Raw genomic sequence first — 19,904 nt, 5'->3', positions numbered from 1 at the left:
AGGGAGCAGGTCCACAGACCAGGGCTTTGTAGATTCTCATGTGTATACCAATCGCCTGGGGTTCTGGAAGACATGCAGATTCATATTCAGTAGGTCTGGGTGGGGACACCAGAATTTGTTTTTTTTTTTGACAGGCAGAGTGGACAGTGAGAGAGAGACAGAGAGAAAGGTCTTCCTTTACCGTTGGTTCACCCTCCAATGGCTGCTGCGGCCGGCGCGCTGTGCTGATCTGAAGCCAGGAGCCAGGTGCTTCTCCTGGTCTCCCATGGGGTACAGGGCCCAAGGACCTGGGCCATCCTCCACTGCCTTCCCGGGCCACAGCAGAGAGCTGGCCTGGAAAAGGGGCAACCGGGACAGAATCTGGCGCCCTGACCGGGACTAGAACCTGGTGTGCTGGTGCTGCTAGGCGGAGGATTAGCCTTTTGAGCTGCGGCGCCGGCCCAGAATTTATTTTAAAAACAAGTTGCCAGGCGATACCAACGTTGCTATGCCAGAAACCGCATCTGGGGTACCCCACATCCTGAAGCTTAAGTGCCTTGTTCAAGGTCACAGTGGAAGTTCGGTCAGACCAGGTGTGCTCACTTCTTGAAGCTGTTACAGCAGGTTAAGTATCCGATGATGTGACAACCTGCTTTTTCCTTCTGAACTAAGAATTACTTTATTTCACGCTGTGTGAGTTGTATACATCGAGTAAAAAGTCAAACAGAGCCTGTTTATAGCTCCTTTGTCATGCTTAGAACCACCCTCTCCCCCTGAAATATGGAGATACCCAAGTAAGAAGCCTGCCTGTGGCTGGCTGACTTGCTCTCTTGTCATTTTATATGACATTCAATGTATACAACATCTTCAAGCCTATATTGAATGAGACAAGGATTGATCTGCTGTTCTGAAATTGAAGTTTGAAAATGTCTTAAAATGGTAGGTTTTACAGGATACATACTTGCAAAAAATGGTCAAGGAAGCAGTTGCTTTTCTCTTAGGTACTGGTAGATTGAAGTCTAGGTCTTTTTTTAAGTTTACATTTTTAAAAAGGTTTCATTAACATAATAATTATACATATTCATAGAGTACAATGTGATATTTCCGTACATAGATACAATGTGCAGTGATCAAATTAGGGTAAACAGCATTTCCATTCTGGAGCCTTTGAGCTCTTTTCTTCTAGTTCTCAATTATGTAACAGGTTATTATAAACTGTAGTCACCTATTGTGCTACAAAACCCTGGAACTTATTACTAGTAACTGACTAATTACATTTTGGTTTGGTTATCCCAAATTTGTTTTTTTCACCCCCTCCTAAACATCCTAGTCACTAATAATCACTATTCTACTCTCTTCTATTTAAAAACATTCATTATTTTTACATTCTACAAGAGTTTATACATGTTTTGGTAGCATGTAATAACTGCATATAATTATAGAGTACAACATGCCATTTTGAGATATTTGTACTTGTATACTGTACTGACCAAGTCATGGTGATTAGCATTTCCATCTCCTTATCGTATCTTTACGCTTCATGATTTCAAACTCCCCTCTTCTAGATCTTCATTGAAAAAAAATACTAGGTTAACACGAACTACAGTCAGTCTGCTGAGATGTGGAACACGAGAACCTATTCCCTCCATCTGTGTTTTAGCACCTGTTGTCCAATCTCCCTCAATTCCCTTTCTTCCAGTCATTCCCAAACTGGAAGTGACACCCTCTACATTCAGGTCAACTTTGTGTTTTACCTTCTACATACAAGAAAGAATATGCAGTATTCGTCTTCCTGTGCCTGGCCTACTGCACTTAACATAGCATCCTTCAGTTCCACTCGTCCTGCCACAAACGGCAGCAGTTCATTCTTTAAGCCCAAAAATATTCCGCTCTGTATACATACCATTGTTCTTTATCCATTCATCCATCAGTGGACATCGCGGTTGATTACATTATCTGGGTGATTGTGTATAGTTTGCAGCAAACATGGGAGCGCAGACATCTCTTTGATATGCTGGTTTCATTTCCTTCGGATAACTACCCAGAAGTGGGATAACTAGATTATACAGTAGACTATTTTTAGTTTTTGGAAGAACCTCCACACTGGTCTCCATGATGGCTGTATTCATTTACACCCCCAACCACAGGATGGAAGAGTTTCTTTGCATTCTCATCAATGTTTCTTCTATGCTGTTTTGAAAATAGCTGTTGTGACTAGGGTAGGAGTCAAGTTGCATTCTTCTGCATATGGATATCCAATTTCCCTTCGCTGTTTATGGAAGCGATTGCTCTTTATCCACTAGATGTTTTTGGTGCCTTTGTCAAGTGCAAGTCGGCTGTAGCTAGGTGCATTCATTTCTGGGATCTCTATTCTATTCACTGGTCTATGTGTCTATTTTTATGCCGGTATCTTGCTCTTTTGGTTAAAGTAGCTCTATAGTATGTCTTGAAATCAGATATTGCAGCTCCTCCTGATTTGTTCTTTTTATTTTTTTTCAAGACATTTTATTTACTTGAAAGGCAGAGTTACAGAGATAGAGAGAGATGGAGAGAGAGAGAGAGAGATATCTTCCATCCACTGGTTTATTCCCCAAATGGCCACAATGGCCAGGGATGGGCCAGGCCAAAGCCAGGAGCCAGAAACTTCTTCTGGGTCTCCCATGTGGGTGCATAGGCCCAAGCACTTGTGTCCTCCTCCACTGCTTTCCCAGGCCATTAGAAGGGAGCTGGATCGGAAGTGGAGCAGCTGAGACTTGAACAAGCATCCATATGGGATGCCAGCACTGCAGGCGGTGGCTTAATCGGCTACGCCACAATGCCGGCTCCATGATTTGTTTTTTTCGTTCAAGGTTGTGTTGGCTAGTGCTTCCATAAGAATTTTAAGACTATTTTTCAATGCCATTTTCGGCCCTGTGTCAAAGTGAAACGATGCGTGGAAGACCTACAGGCACTGCGGCCCGCGTCATGGTGGGCCGAGGCTTTCGGAGGATTCCCTTCCTCTCCAGCAAGAAGGACATTTTCCCTCCCTGAGGACACAGCCGTGCAGACTTTATTAAAGAGAGAACTTACAGCACCGAGCATTTCACAGCATGGTCTTATTTGCTCCTCGCAAAACCCCATGCGGTAAGATAAGGATCTCCATTTCAGCAATGAAGAACCAGGACAGAAGTCACTGGCTCAGGGACTAGCAGGGCTAAGTTCTGATCCCTGGTCTGTCTGTAGTGGTGGCTTTGATCTTTCCACAGCCTGACAACAGAGCATCTGGTGGGTACAGAGCAAAGTTCAATAAAAACTCGTTTTTTGGTTTTCTTTTTGGATCTCTCCCTTTCTCTTGGGCAAGAAACACAGAACAAAGCTGAACACATATTTTGCATAAATCTCAGGAGGTGACTCCTTGACTCCTGAATGACAGGGCACAAGGAAGGCCCTCGCTCATCTCTGATGCACTTCAGGATCAGGTGCAATGTCAACGTTTAATGAAACAAAAGGCAGACCAAGGACAGCAGCGAAGGAGTCGGGATGAGTGGAGGAGACAAAGGCAAAAGGTTTGGCTTTTTTCTTTTAAGGTAAAATAACTGCATCTTTTTAACACGGGTATCACTGTGTGCAGTGGGAAAACAGCACAGGGTGAGGGAAAAGGCCCTTGGAACCTGATTCCAGCTTTGCGCTACAGGGCTGGTCCAGTACACAGGCCAGCAGGCACCTTGCTAACCTAAAGAGAGCTTCACAGAGCTCGAAAGAAAAAGGGATTTAGCAGCTCAGCTCACAACAGCTAAGCTATGAAATTGACCCATGGGTCCATCAACTGATGACTGGATAAAGAAACTGTGGTTTATGATGGAATACTACTCAGCCACAAAAAACAATGAAATCCCATCTTTTACAACAAAATGGATAAAAGTGGAGACCGTTATGCTTAGTGAAATAAGCCAGTCCCCAAAAGTCAAATATCATGTTTTCCTGATTTGTGGTAACTAATATACTGACTACAAAGAATGTAATGCATATGAGCAAAATGACAGTTTAAGATTTGATTACTGTTTATAGCCCGTGTCTACATTCTACTCACTACTTGTTGAATTCTTTTTTTAATGGAGGGTTAAGCTTGTGATTATAAAGTAAATTGAAAGTATGCCATTGTAAAAATTGAAACAAAAGTAATAAAGGAAGGAGGAGGAAGGGTGGGAGTGAGGCAGGGTAGGGTGGGGAGGATCATTATGTTCTCAAGACTATATATATGAAAGACATAAAGTTTGTTCCCCTTACATAAATTTTAAAAATTGGAAAAAAAAAAAAAAAAAAGAAAGAGAAAAGGATTCACTTCTTTAAAAGCACACTTAAAAAAAAAAAACAAAACAAAACTGTAGGGGCCGGTGCTGTGGTGCAGTGGGTTAATGCCCTGGCCTGAAGTGTCGGCATCCCATATGGGTGCTGGTTCAAGACCTGGCTGCTCCATTTCCGATCCAGCTCTCTGCTATGGCCTGGGAAAGCAGTAGAAGATGGCCCAAGTCCTTTGATCCCTACACCCTCGTGGGAGACCTGGAAGAAGCTCCTGGCTTCGGATTGGCAAGCTCCGGCTGTTGCGGCCAATTGGGGAGTGAACCAGCAGATGGAAGACTTCTCTCTCTCTCTGCTTCTCCTCTCTCTGGGTAATTCTGACTTTCAAATAAATAAATCTTAAAAAAAAAAAACTTTACAGGGGTCGACGCTGTGGCATACTAGGCTAAGTTTCTGCCTATGGTGCCAGCATCCCATATAGGCACTGGTTCAAGTACTGGCTGCTCCACTTCCAGTCCAGCCCCCTGCTAATGTTTCTGGGAAAGCAGCAGAAGATGGCTCTTGTGGGAGACTCAGAGGAAGCTCCTGGCTTCAGATCAGCCTAGCTCCAACCATTGCAGCCATTTGGGGAGTGAACCAATAGATGGAAGACCCTTCTCTCTGTCTGTGACTTTGCCTCTGAACTAAATAAACACATCTTTAAAAAAAAACTGTCAAAGATTTTGTCCTCTTCACTGTCACTTCATATGCTCCTGCCTTCCCTAGGTCTGAGAAGGGGGTTCGGGTCACGCAGGCCCCTGCCAAACAAAGAGCACCAGCAGAGGTTAAGAAAGGTTGGGGCGCACATTTGGCACAGCGGCCAAGATGCTGCGTGGGATACCCCATCCCGTACTGGAGAACACGGGTTTGCGTCCTGGCTCTGCGCCCGATTCCAGCTGCCCGCTAATGCACACCCTGGAAGGCACTCGGTGATGGCTCACGTGGTTGGCTCTTTGCTACCCGTGTGGGAGACCTGGATTGAAGTCCTGGCTCCCGACTGTGGCCCAGCCCAGCCCTGGCTGTTGGGGAGTGAACCAGTAGGTGGGAGCTCTCTCAAATAAGCAAAAAAGAAGTAAAAGACAAATAAACAAGGGTCAGAACCAACAGTTAGTCTTCCTGCTCACACGGCTGCAGCCACTGTGGGGCTCTGAGTAGATCCCCACAGCCTTTGAGAAAGGAGCCCAAGCAGAGTACAGTGGAGGAGGAGCGCTTTTTTTTTTTTTTTTCCCCAGAGCTTATTCTGGGGCAAGTGTTTGGCACAGCAGATAAGTCACTACTTGGGATGCCTGCATCCCATATTGGAGAGCCTGGTTAGAGTCCTGGCTCCTCCATCTCGGACCCAGCTTCTTGCCAATGTACATCCTGGGAGGCAGCAGATGATGGCTCAAGTGCTCGAGTCTCTGCCACCCACAGGGGGACGCTGATGGAGTTCCAAGGTTCCTGGCTTTGGTCTAGCCCAGCCCTGATGTTGCAGGGATCTGGGGAGTGAACAAGTGGATAGCTTGCTCTCTTTCTCTGTGTTTAACTGTTTTTTTTAAATAAAGTGAAATTTCTTAAAAAGAGCAAGCATATTCCATAGGAAGGCAAAAAGGAGCATCTGCCCCAGCTCCATCACCACGAGCTTTGCTCACAGAGCGTTCTGTATGCAATGACCTTCAACATTCCATGCTTCACTAGGTCGATTATTTCTGGAACCGAAAGACTGCACTGCAGGATGTTTCTGGTTATGACAAGAGTGGGGTTCACACGCTAATCAGCAAAAGCAGTAACATTAATAGTCCACATTGGTGTGCCATACAGTTCATACTGGTGTTGGAATGCATTTTTGCATTCCACTAATTCCAAGATGAACTGTTTTAAGGTCTTTGCAGCCATGGATGGCATGTTACAGTTTAGTTAGCCGCACTCTTTTTTTCCTCCGTGGTACATTAAACTTGGTGCGTTTTTCAATCAATGACAGATGTGATAAAATATGGTTCCTGTGAATTTTAATGGAACTGACAGCCTGGGGATTCACACCGTTTTGAACCAAATAAAGGATGTGCAAATCCTTGAAAATCATTTCCATCTCACTGCATGTAGAAACTCACAGGCTAAAGGGGTGTGCAAACACCTCCTCCCACTGTGCATGCTGTCTCAGTGGTTCTCAACTGCACCCTGGAACACTCTAGGGAGTTAGAAAAAAATATTGATGCCACCATACTGTCCCTAAGGTTCTTCACCAGCGGTGCTGAAGTGACACCAGGGCAATGGGATATTCAGAGGTTGGAGGAGTACTACTCATCCCATTGGAAAAGCATCACTGTGCAACTGCTCCAGCCACACACGTGCGAACCGTCCTTGACTTCCCCCACCCCCACGTAACCACTGAGTCCCACTCTTCCTAGTTCCTCTCTCTTGCCTTGCTTGGGTCAAGCTCCAAGTTTCTGCTCTGGGTCCCTGCCTCCTCACCTCCATCCTACCTTCTAGGATCTTGTTTTTGCAATTTGTAACCACACTGCTGCCACATGGGTTTCTCGGTTCTTAACTAACCGAGCCCCCAGCTGGGGCTCCCTTGGCTAAAACCAACTTCCCTTTCCAAATGTGTAGTGTCTTCCTGGCTGGGGCACTGCCCACTTCCCTGCCCTTCCTGCTGCTCCTCCCCAGAGATGCCAGTGTTCCTGGGGAAAGGAACGGCTCTGCATCCCTGAACGCATCCCTCTCTTTTGTCCCTTTCGTCCTCAGTACCCCTTATCTCCCAGCACTTGACAGATTCTTCCCTACCTTTCCTTGGGCCCTTTCTCCCAACTCTGTCCTGGCAAGATCTGGCCCCTCCTCCCACCTCCTTGTGCTACTGCACCTGCCTAGGAAAGCGCTGAACAGGTTCACCTGTAGCTGATGCTGTGCGCTCTGAGCGTTGGGGTGCTGCATCTCATTGCCCTTCATGTATCTGGACCTCAGAACAGAGTTTGGCTCTGGGCTTTGTTTTCCTTAAATGGGGTGTGGGGAGTGCTTAGGTGGCCACAGGTGCACCTAATACTCATATATGCCTTTGTTTAAATGCCTTTATTTAAAATACTCCAAGAGGGGCCAGTGCCGTGGCTCACTTGATTAATCCTCCACCTGCGGCACCAGCATCACATAAGGGCGCCGGGTTCTAGTCCTGGTTGCTCCTCTTCCAGTCCAGCTCTCTGCTGTGGCCCGGGAGGGCAGTGGAGGATGGCCCAAGTGCCTGGGCCCCTGCACCCGCATGGGAGTCCAGGAGGAGGCACCTGGCTCCTGGCTTCGGATTGGCGCAGCACCAGCCGTAGCAGCCATTTGGAGAGTGAACCAACAGAAGGAAGACCTTTCTCTCTGTCTCTCCCACTGTCTAACTCATCTGTCAAATTAAAAAAAAAAAAAAAACCCTTATTTAAAATACTCCAAGAAAAGGAGGAGTAGCTAAAACCCTGGAAAAATGTTGATAATTATTGGAAGTGGGTGATAGACATATGGGAACTCATTATAGTTTTCACTCTACTTTTGCTTGGTTCTTGCACAATAAAAGCAGAAAAGAAATGCCTTTGCTTGAAAGGATGATAAAAGAATAATAATAATTTTCTTTTTTTTTTTTTTTTTTTGACAGGCAGAGTGGACAGAGAGAGAGAGAGACAGAGAGAAAGGTCTTCCTTTTGCCGTTGGTTCACCCTCCAATGGCCGCCGTGGTTGGTGCGCTGCCGCCGGCGCACGGCGCTGATCCGATGGCAGGAGCCAGGGGCTTATCCTGGTCTCCCATGGGGTGCAGGACCCAAGCACTTGGGCCATCCTCCACTGCACTCCCTGGCCACAGCAGAGAGCTGGCCTGGAAGAGGGGCAACCGGGACAGGATCGGTGCCCCGACCGGGACTCGAACCCGGTGTGCCGGCGCCGCAAGGCGGAGGATTAGAATAATAATTATTAGAATTATTATTTTTTTTTATTTTTTTATTTATTTATTTTTTTTATTTTTGACAGGTAGAGTGGACAGTGAGAGAGAGAGAGAGACAGAGAGGAAGGTCTTCCTTTGCCGTTGGTTCACCCTCTAATGGCCGCCGCGGTAGCGCGCTGCGGCCGGCGCACCGCGCTGTTCCGATGGCAGGAGCCAGGTGCTTATCCTGGTCTCCCATGGGGTGCAGAGCCCAAACACTTGGGCCATCCTCCACTGCACTCCCTGGCCACAGCAGAGAGCTGGCCTGGAAGAGGGGCAACCGGGACAGGATCGGTGCCCCGACCGGGACTAGAACCCGTTGTGCCGGCGCCGCAAGGCGGAGGATTAGCCTGTTGAGCCACGGCGCCGGCCTAGAATTATTATTAGAATAATAATAATTTTCATCATCAAAGAAATGGAGGCTCTGTCTCCAGGCATCTGAGGGGTACCTGGAGTCTTTGGGGGCTCTGAGAGAAGATGTTAGCCCAAGTGAATTTGATGTGGGCTTTACATAACAAAAGTTCTTCAGAAATGGGTGCAGTGTGCACTGTACAACCCCACGAAATCCATACCTTCCTTGTTTCCTTTTTTGTCGTGTTTCTTCAGCCACTCGATGTTTTTTCTGATGGCTTCCAAGTAGGCTTCCGTTTTCCCTGGCAAAGGCAAAGGAACCACATCAGAGAGTCCCAAGATTTCACTGTATCTCTTTTTAAATACCTCGCTTGGGATCAAAACCATAAATATTGGACTTGTGGAGCACTCACAAAGTAGTGTGCCCAAGCAGGCGGTGCACATGCAGTATACATGAGGACATCTGGCGAGGGGGCAAGGGGAACGGCTGGAGTAAGAGTCCAGGAGACCAAGTTGGCAACTGTCCAGGAGAATTAGCTCTGTGCACAAATACAGTTCCAGGTCCAGGCAGAGGAGAGTGCTGACTCAGTTTACCAGCTAGGTAGGTCCCACAGTTCTTAGCTGGGATCATTGCTGCTTAGGGACGGCTCTTCCCACCTGAGGAGCTGTATCAGGCCCAGGGCTGAATCACGCTGGCAGATGTGTAAAGACACTGTCACCTCGGTTGAAAGTCCTACAAACCTCCCGAGTGCTTCCTGAGGTCACCTGCTGATTGCACTTCTTGACCTCAGACCTTTGTGTCAGGATGTGCCTTGGAAGGGACCCAGCATATGACCATTCAAAACAAGTTCTCAGGGCAGGCTTTCTGGCACAGTGGGTTTAGTGGCTGCTTGGGACACCCACGTCCCTGTTGGGGCCCCAGGTAAAGTGCCAGTTACTCCACTTCCAAACCAGCCTCCTGCTAATGCATCCCGGGAGGCAGTGGTTGACGACTCAAGTACTTGGGGCTGTCACCCACAGGGGACATCCAGGTACAATCCTGGGCTCCTGGCTTCAGCCTGGCCCATCTCTGGCTAGCTCGTCTTTGTCTCTCTCCCTCCCACACACACAGTCCTCTCTGTCATTCTGCCTTTCAAATAAATAAAAATAAATAAATAACCATTAAGAAATAAACAGAGGTTGCAGCATTGCCTTGTTGTTCTGCACTCAGAAACTAATTACCCATAAAAATGGTACTGAAAACAGGAAGAGTAATTTCACTCACTCTATGGACATCACCCATCCACAACAGAGAATGAGTTTACTACAGCTTAAAGAAAACCAGACTAGGGGCTGGTACTATGGCGTGGTGGGTTAAGCCACCACCTGGGAGGCCAGCATCCTATATGAACACTTGTTCGAATCCTGACTGCTCTACTTCCAATCCAGCTCCCTGCTAATGTGCCTGGGAAAGCAGTGGAAGATGGACCTAGTGCTTGGGCCCCTGTCCCCCATGTGAGAGACCCAGATGGAGTTCCAGGCTCCTTCCTTCAGCTTAGCCCAGACCTGATTGATGCTGTCATTTGGGTAGTAAACCAGCAGATGGAAGCTCTCTCTTTATCTCTGTCTCTCTCTTTCTCAATCTGCATTTCAAATAAACAAAATAAATATTTTAAAAATACTTTAAAACTTAAAAAAAAACCTGAAATCTGTTAAGAAACTAGCATCTTATGGGTTATAACGTATGAGAGTACTTCAGAAAATATTATGAAACAGGGACCGGCATTGTGGTGTAGCAGGTAAAGCTGCCACCTGCAGTGCTGGCATCCTATATGGGTGCTGGTTCAAGTCCACTTCCAATACAGCTTTCTGCTATGGCCTGGGAAAGCAGTAGAAGATGGCCCAAGCCCTTGGGCCCCTGCACCCGCATGGGAGACCCGGAAGAAGCTCCTGGCTCCTGGCTCCGGATCAGTGCAGCTTCGGCCATTGCGGCCAACTGGGGAGTGAACCAGTGGATGGAAAACCTTTCTCTCTCTCTCTCTGCCTCTCCTTCTCTCTCTGTGTAACTCTGACTTTCAAATAAAAAATAAATCTTAAAAAAAGAAAATATTATGAAATAATAATGCATGGATTTTAAACACTTTTGTAAATTCATATGCTTCTTTAAAAATTATTTATTCATTTACTTGAAAGTAAGAGCAACAGAGAGAGGGACAGACAAAGAGTGAGTGACCTGCCATCTCCTGGTTCACTCTCCAAATGCTGCCAATAGCCAGTGTGGGCCAAGCTAAGACCAGGAGCCAGGATCTCTAGCCAGGTCTCCCCACGTGGACATTATGGGCCAAAGCACATGGGCCATCTTGCACTGCTTTCCAGACACGTTAGCTGGGAGCTGGATCTGAAGTGGAGCAGCCGGGACTCAAACCAACACTCATATAGAATGGTGGCTACAATGCCAGCCCCCCCGAAGAGCTTTTACAATCCCCATGGCCAGGTCGCTCCTCACAACTAAGTCAGAATATCTCGGAGTAGGGACCAAGCATCCGTACTTTCTAAGTATGCGAGGTGACCTCACGTGTAACGTTTGGGTACACCTGCCTGCCTCCGGTCTTGGGCGCTGCACCCGGTGCCCGGAGCGCGGGTAAGCTGCTCCGCCCCCAAAGCAGCAGCTGCCTTCTATTTACGCTTCCTCCTCCCGCGAGCTGCACAGCCCATGGTTTATTTACACAGTGTGCACTGAAAGCCCACAAGAGTCCACTTGGGAAAGCGGGACTATTTTTTTTTTTTTCCAATTTATTTCAGCTTCCTCTGGAAAAAAATAGCTCATGGCTGAGGTAATATGGCAGAAGCTTAAAACATATGCTGAGGCAGATGGGAACAGGGCCAGAATCAGGACGCAGCCTAGCTTTCCGGGCTGCTTTAGTTTCCAACACTGCATGAGAAATAGCCTTTGGCATAAATGAATTTGTCCTGACTGCCCCCTGCCTCCAACAAAGAAGCTTAGAGATGAATGCGGTTAACCTATTAAAGACGGGATCTCCTGAAAATATCGGCTCTGCTGGTTGTATCAGGATTATACGATTATAATTTTGAACCACATGAAGCAAAGAGCTTGGTATGAAAGATGCCCATGAAATGCTGGACGCAATACTGGCAAAGCACGGGATTGGGAGGCTGGGGTCACAGGTTCAAGGTCCAGCTCTTCCTCTCAATCTTGGGCAAGTCACTTCCTCTTCTGTGAGATTGCTTTACTGATTTGTAAATTAAAGAGTGAATTCTAAAAAGGCGATTCCTGGTTTCTACAGAAGGGAGGAAATCTTCCTAAGCTGTCCTTGAAAAACCCATGTTGATAATTCTCCCGGCACCTGCTGAGCTCCTCCCCCACTTGCAAGATTAGACTCAGTATTGTCAGATATTTCCAGAAGAATGGCTTGGGGCCTGAATGCAGGCATTATGTTGCTTAAAAAGTGAGAGCACCCACATACATGAGTTAGTCAATTTACTATCAATTGAATAGTTATTAAATATGCTAACTTTTTTAGCTCCTGTGAAACAGATAGGAAAAATATGCTATTTAGGTGAAGTTATCTTGGAGACCTCCTTCTTCAACTTAATTCCATTATCTGGTCATAAACTTGACACATGAATAGTACTGGGATGAGTTTATGGGTGTTGCAATGTTTATCTCATCCCTTGGATGACTTTAAAAAAGATTTTCAGTGACTCACAGACCAGAAGTAAATGCATAAACATCCAAATGGCAGAAAGAGCCACCCTTAGATAATGGAATAAAGCGGTAAAGTATTTTTCTTTGTCCTCCAGAGAACAATTTCTTTGAAAAATTAAGCAACTTTATAGGTATGTTGGGATTAGAATAAATTCTATTTCATTGACAATCCCTAAATTTAGAAGTAACTGGCAAATCATTCAAGTAACTGAACCAATTAAAAATCAACACTTAAAATATTATTTATAATGTAAGTCCCTGTAGAAAGCAAGAGTTCGAATAGCCTAACAAAAACTACATTAAAAAATGAGTGCCTGACCGGCACTGTGGCATAGAAGCTTATCCCTTTGCCTGCAGTGCCGGCACCAAATATGGGCACCGGTTCCAGTCTCGGCTGCTCCACTTCCAATCCAGATCCCTCCTAATGTGCTAGGAAAGCAGTGGAGGATGGCCCAAGTCCTTGGGCCCCTGCATCCACATAGGAGACTTGGAAGAAGCCCTGGCTCCTGGCTTCGGATTGGCCCAGCTCTGGCTGTTGTGGCCATTTACGGAGGGAACTAGCAGATGAAAGATCCATCTCTCTGTCTCTCTCTCTCCTCTAACTCTGCCTCTCAAATAAAAATGAATAAAAATCTTTAAAAAAAAAAAAAAGAGTGTCGGGCCAGTGCTGTGGTGCAGTGGGTTAATGCCCTGGCCTGAAGCGCTACCATCCCATATGGGTGCTGGATTGAGACCCGGTTGCTCCACTTCTGATCCAGCTCTCTGCTATGGCTTGGGAAAGCAGTAGAAGATGGCCCAAGTCCTTGGGCCCCTGGCACCCATGTGGGAGACCCAGAAGAAGCTCCTGGCTCTTGCCTTTGGATCGGCGCAGCTCCGGCCGTTGCGGCCAGTTGGGGAGTGAACCAGCAGATGGAAGACCTCTCTTTCTGCTTTTCCTCTCTCTGTATAACTCTGACTTTCAAATAAATAAATAAATAATGAGTGTCACTTTTCACCACGGGTAATTAAATTGGACTTTTCCCCCATTAAATCTGAAATGAGATGCATATAGACATGCTTTGTAAAGTAAAACAAGGTATAAATGGAAGGTATTATTATTTTTAATCTTATTTATATTACTCACAGGATCCACTACATGTTTGGCTTGGTTAATAAATGTGAGCTACTTCAAAGAATTATCAGAAAATGGAATTAAAAGTAAGTTCATTTTGGTACAACACATTTGAAATCCATAGTTTTTCCCATAATGTGCATTTTCTTCTTTAAGATTTTTAAAAATGATTTATTTATTTATTTGAAAGTCAGAGTTACCAAGAAGGAGTGGCAGAGGTAAAGAGAGAGAGAAAGAGACCTTGTATCCGCTGGTTCACTCTCCAAACGGCCACTATGGCCAGGGCTGGGCCAGGCCAAAGCCAGGAGCCAGGAGCTTCATCCAGGTCTCCTACATAGGTGCAGGGACCCAAGCACTTGGGCCAACTTCTGCTGCTTTCTCAGGCACATTAGTAGGGAGCTGGATCAGAAGTGAAGCAGCCAGGACTCAAACTGGGACTCATATGGGATGCCAGCGCCGCAGGCTGTGGCTTAAACCCACTGTGCCACAGTGCTGGCCCCATAATAAGCATTTTCTATGAGCTTTATAAAGATCCTTGGTATTTGCTGTAGTTGGATGGGGGTCATCATCTCACACTGCAAGACCAAGACAGACTCCTCACAGTACCCGGCCCAGTGAGTCCTGCTCAGCCTTATTTCCTAAGTGGTTTCAGCTGGGCCATTACCGCACCCATTGTTCTACTCTGACATGTCCTCCGACATTCCCTCTCTCAGGGAGCCCACAAGCCTGGCCCAGTGACAAGTGGGTTGTGCATGTACACATGTGGCGTGTGTTGTACTTGGCTACCCACCTGGGTTAAGAACCATTATTGGGGGCCCGGCACTGTGATGTAGTTGGGTTAAGCTGCAGCTTGAGGTGCCTGCATCCCATATGGATGCCAGTTCGAGTTCCGGCTTCTCCACCTTCAATCCAGATCCCTCCTAATGTGCCAGGAAAGCAGTGGCCCAAGTATTTAGGCCCCTGCCACTCATGTGTGAGACACCCATACGAAGTTCCTGGCTTTAGCCTAGCCAAGACCTAACTGCTGTGGCCACCTAGGAAGTGAACCAGTGGATGGAAGATCCATCTCTCTCTCTCTCCTCTGTCTCTCCCTGTCTCTCTCTCTCTCCTCTCTCTGTAACTCTGCCTTTCAAATAAACAAATAAATCTTTAAGGACAAAAAAGGTTTATTAATTCCCTAGAGTATACCTACAAACATGAAATCCATGCTAAAGATAAGAAGGGTATGACAACATAAAACTTCATAGGCTCACAAAAAAACCAAAATGAACTTGGTACATTAAGCAGGAATTTCTTCTTCTAACCTTGACTCAAAAAGTTTCCAATAGCTGAAATAGGAACTGTACCCTTGGCCAATATCACCTCTCATTTAAACCCATATAATCCAGGCTTCTGTCTAATATATTTTCTACAGGAAGGAACCAGAATCTCTTGAAGGGGAAGGATTTCAAGTCTCAGCAGGACAATTCAGAGTGGGTCTAGAATGTCCTGTTGTTGCCAGGAAGCCAGGATGATCTTGTCAAGAAGCAAAGACAGAGGCAGGTGTTAGGTCTGGTGGCTAAGATGCCCATATCCCATATCCCATATCCGAGACTGAGTCCCAGCTCTGCTCCTGATTCCAGCTGCCCGCGAATGCACATCGTAGGAGGCAGCAGGTGATCATTCCATTACTTGGGTCCCTGTTACCCACTTGGGAGACCCAGATTGAGTTCTTAGCTCCTGGCTTTAGCTTAGTTTAGTCTGGGCCATTGTTAGGATTTGGAGAGTGACCCAGCAGATAGGAGCTCTCTGTCTGTTTCTCTCTCTGCTTCTTAAATACATACATACTGGTTTTTTTTGTTTTGTTTTTAAGGAAAGATAATGTGCTATAAGGACAAAAGAGAAATTAGGGTCTCCCACTGCAGAGGCTGCACAAATGTTAAGAACAAAGTCATCACCATCAACAACAACTAAACAACTACACAAATGGAGAAAGTTAATAAACTTAAGGTGTTAACAAGGGTTGTATTTATATTATAGGGAAACAGCCTGTAATTTTATTGTCACCACTGAGTTACAAGGTGTTCAATACATGGCTAGATTCTTTCTTCTCTACACATTGTCAAGCACATATCTTTTACCAAATATTAATTTGAACCTGTTTATAACTGTGTGAGCAGGAGAGATCGGTTGGGAACCAGTAAATGGGCCAAGCAGTCCATTCTACATTAGGAGCTACACCGTGAACATGATCGGTGTGGGCTCATATCACAGCAAGGAAGAAGCAAAGTCTCTTCATTCATTGCCACCGATGCTTACACCTAATAATCAATGAAAAGAGAGCGCAACAAGTATCTTTTCAGATCATAAAGTAGCTGGGTGCCCAGAGAGAGGACACTGACCCATTCCCTCAGCTCCCGGGGAATAATGAGACACTGATAAGATGTAAAGGAGGTCAACATATCAAAACAACAGAAAAATAAGGCAGATTCCAGCCATCTGTTCACAACCTCTGACAAACACAGCCAGTTTCAGAAAAAGATCTAGTTGAGATACTGGGATGTAAATTTTCCATGATGTAACTTGCACAACTCAGTATTGAAAGGGGTTTGAACCACTGAATTATCCAATCAGATCTCACATCCCGACCTGAAATGAAAGGGCTAACCACTTAGAACTCACACCTCAGGGAGTCTTCTCCTTGGGCATACAGACAACTCCAAAATTCTAGGAAGGTGTGAATTTTATAATGTGTAGATATATTTACAGCATTTAAAGAAATTGGATAATTAGATTTGTGATTTTAATAAAATCCTTGAAAGTGTCTGTCAATTTGTAATCACTGGCTAAATAGTTATAGAAATTTGCCTTGTTAAATGCACAAATTTTAATGACCATGTTGAATAAGCAGTATGTGACTACTTAGAAGAGGGTTAGATAAGTCTGAAGAAATATTGTTGGATACATTTCTAAGATTATAAATAGGACATTAAACAATGCACAGATGCTCATGAATATCCCTCTCCAAGCATGGAAGTCCAACTGACACTATAGACCATCAAAAGATGAAACCAATTTGCCATCCCAGGAGACTGAAAACTATTACAAAAATCTCTATTCAAACACAGGCACCACAAGCTAAATCTTTTTCATAGCTCATGCTCATTGCAGACTTAGTGGGATCCACCTTACCTTGTGCAGTGAAAGGTTTTGCTTCCCCAGTTTCATTGCCAAACAGAGCTGTCAAATCCATACCTTTTGGCTCATCTGTCTTTCCTCCCAGGTTGGAACTGTCATCTTTTGTGGAGTCCTTTAAGGTTCCATATTCCTTTTCCATCTTAGCAGCTTCCTCCTTGGTACTGTCTGCTTCTTCGTGGCTCTTCTCTGACGGCGCTATAATCAGATTGTGCAGTGTTGTTATAAGCTGATTCCCTAACAATTCATTGCCAATGTAGAAACAGACTCTACTGAAAGTATAGGTAGGGATCAGATCATTTTTGAGCTGAAAGGGATCTTAGTGATGATGTAATAGTACACTCATCCCTGCCTTGCCAGAGAGGACACTGAGGCCAACTGCCAAGGTCACCTCCTGGGTGACCAAGCCCCCAGCTTCCTAGCCTCTGATTGAGCATCGCTTCCCTTCGGCTGCACATGTCACCAAGGGCTAGGTCTCTTGTCTTACTTTAAGCTGTGTAGGCAATCATGTTGGTATGTCAGGTCTCAAAATAAATTTCTCATGTTTTGATTCCAAATGAGAATAACTTAATTGTTAATCTCACCTTGACCTTGTGTTTTTTTTCAAAAGCCTAATACTCAGAGCAGCACCCAAGGATTTGGGGCTATGTCAGGACTTCCCTCCTGTCCCTTCTTCATACTCCCTTACCCTCCATCACCCTAAAAGTGAGGAAGACTTGGAGTCTTGCTGTTAAAAAGAGATAACCCTGGTTCACTTCTCACTTAGAAATATCTGTATTTCAGGGCCAGGGCTGTGGCGCAGCAGGTTAGGCCTCTGCCTGTGATGCTGGCATCCCATATGGGTGCTGGTTCAAATTTGTAATCACCGGCTCCATTTCCAATCTAGTTCCACGCTAGTGTGCTAGGAAAGCAGTGGAAGATGGCCCAAGTGCTCAGGCCCCTGCACCCACATGGGAGAGCTGGATGAAGCTCCTGGCTCCTGGCTTCAGTCTGGTCCAGCCCTGGCTGTTGTGGCCATTTGGGGAGTGAACCAATGGATGGAAGATCTTTCTCTCTGTCTCTTCCTCTCTCTGCCTTTTAAATAAATAAATAAATAAATATCTTTTTAAAACATCGTTACTTCCATTTAGAAATCCTATGCTGAATTAAATTTCATAAACTGAAGTAGATAATCATGTGAAAACAACTGTAATACATGCAGTAATTAAAGAACCTCAAGCAGTCTAATAATGAACTTTTAAAAAATAAAATGGGGGCCGGCGCTGTGGCGTAGTGGGTAAAGCTGCCGCCTGAAGTGCTGGCATCCCATATGGGCACTGGTTCAAGTCCTGGCTGTTCCACTTCTGATCCAGCTCTCTGCTATGGCCTGGGAAAGCAGTGGAAGATGGCTCAAGCTCCTGGCTCCTGGTTTCGGATTGGCACAGTTTTGGCCGTTGCGGCCATCTGAGGAGTGAACCATCCGCTGGTTCACTCCCCAGATGCCTCTTCTTCTCACTGTATGTAACTCTGACTTTCAAAATAAGTAATAAATAAATTTTTTTAAAAATAAAATAAAATGTATTTTTATTCCATAAAAATAGGAAAGGAAGAAGTCAGTTATTATCTCATGTAAATTATATTCATTCATATTTGTTTATAGTTTCTACATTCCACCTCATGTAATGCCTAAAACAAAGGAAATACCTATACCAAGATGAATAAAATAGAAATAAAAAATAAAGACTATGAAAGAGAGAAAAGACAATATATTAACCACAAGAAATATTACGACAGTTGAACCTCAGCATCAATTTTAGTAGCAAATTTCCCAGCAGTCAGGGCAAAGAAAAAGGAAACAATGTAGGTTGTGTCTTCTTGAAATCGTAAAGGAAGAAGGAAACCAGTTCAATAGGAGAAAGGTTTGCCCTAGTAGCAACCAAAAACCAAAGAAATAAGCTCAGGGCTGGTTGGGGCACAGCAGGTTAAGCTGCCGCTTATGACACTGGCATCCTGTATGGGCAGCGGTTCAAGTTCCTGCTGCTCCACTTCTGATCCAGCCCCCTGCTAATGTGCCTGGGAAAGTGGCAGAAGACAGCCCAAGTCCTTGGGCCCCTGCACACACATGGGAGACCCAGAAGAAGCTCCTGGCCCCTGGGTTCAGCCTGGCCCAGCCCCAGCCTCTGTGGCCATTTGGGGAGGGAACCAGAGGGTGGAAGACCTCTCTCCCTTTCTCTCTCTCTCTCTCTCTGCCTCTGCTTCTCTGTAACTCTACCTTTCAACTAAATAAATGGAATCTAAAAAAAAAAAAAAAACAAAACACATATGATTTCCTTGACATGGACAAAACATACAAGTAATGATTTGCAATCTTTTCTTTTTTTTCCCTCCAAGCTCCTCTTCTAAGTAGGCTCTTTTGCACAGCCCAGCTCTGTGGTGTCTGCTGTGCTGAGCAGGGTGATGGTGGAGGTGTGAGACTGAAGAAGTCAGGAGCAGCGGGCACGCCGCACTTCACAGGGGCAAAGGGAAGACCTGGGAGGACAGAGCAGTGGGGGACGGTGGGGAGTGTGGACGGGTGACCAGGGCACAGGCTGGAGAACACTGATCTGCGTGGAGTGAAGGATTCTGGAAGGAGAATGAGAAGACAGGTTCTTCAACTCTGGGATCCAGCCCTCTCCTTTCCCACCAGCCACCTCTTCAGAATCTTCAGCAAAGACCGACATTACTTTGCAGTATTTTCGGGGCCAGATTTCTGTGCCATGACTGGCCACAAAATAACCCAGATAGCTGTCAATGTGTACTTAGTCCTACGGTTGGAGTTCAGACTTTAAGTCTTCATTAATGCCTATTGAAGTTCATTATTTCCCACTCAAACAGGTTATTCTTCTAAAAGCTAAATAAATAAATCATACCAGGGAAAAGCCTGCTTTTATTGTCAGTGGCATTTTTTTCTAGTTTGTTCTTTGTCTGAAGAGCAATCATTTCATCCAAGTTTTCTGGAGGGAGGAGAGGAAGAAATATAATTTTACTTTCTGAGACATGATAGCAGACATTTACTCAAAAGTTTAAATCTCATCAAAGTGAAACATAATTCTAAAGTATCAAGGCTGCTAGCACGAAGCTTGGACTTGGACCCTACTTCTGGGAGACACAGACCCTCTGGGCGCAAAGGGAAGTCATTTGAGACCCTGAAGTCCAGGCTCCTGCTCACTTCATGCAGAAGTTCCTTTTCATCTCGGTGGCCACTGCTAGAATGCTCCCGGGATAGGGACCTAGCGTGAACACTCATTTATATTCTCTGCGTACATGTGTAGATATCTATGTCATTTCTTTCTTGTATCTCATTTAACAAAAAATCTGCTAAT

General features: G+C 45.4%; 1 protein-coding gene across 1 annotated transcript in view; it reads right to left on the bottom strand.

Annotated features, from left to right (window-relative positions):
- The window catches only part of SCG3 (secretogranin III), a 39,440-nt gene that overhangs the window by 2,214 nt on the left and 17,322 nt on the right, over positions 1-19,904 (bottom strand). The window contains exons 9-11 of the mRNA XM_062204775.1: positions 19,452-19,535; positions 16,624-16,761; positions 8,794-8,874 (exon numbers count right to left, since the gene is read on the bottom strand). Coding sequence (XP_062060759.1) covers positions 8,794-8,874; positions 16,624-16,761; positions 19,452-19,535 — 303 coding nt within the window. The remainder of the gene's footprint in view (positions 1-8,793; positions 8,875-16,623; positions 16,762-19,451; positions 19,536-19,904) is intronic.

This window comes from Lepus europaeus, chromosome 11 (genome assembly GCF_033115175.1).
Source record: "Lepus europaeus isolate LE1 chromosome 11, mLepTim1.pri, whole genome shotgun sequence".
Classification (NCBI taxonomy): Eukaryota; Metazoa; Chordata; class Mammalia; order Lagomorpha; family Leporidae; genus Lepus; species Lepus europaeus.
Note: the sequence above shows the minus strand (reverse complement) of the source record. Positions and strands in the feature narration are given on the sequence as shown.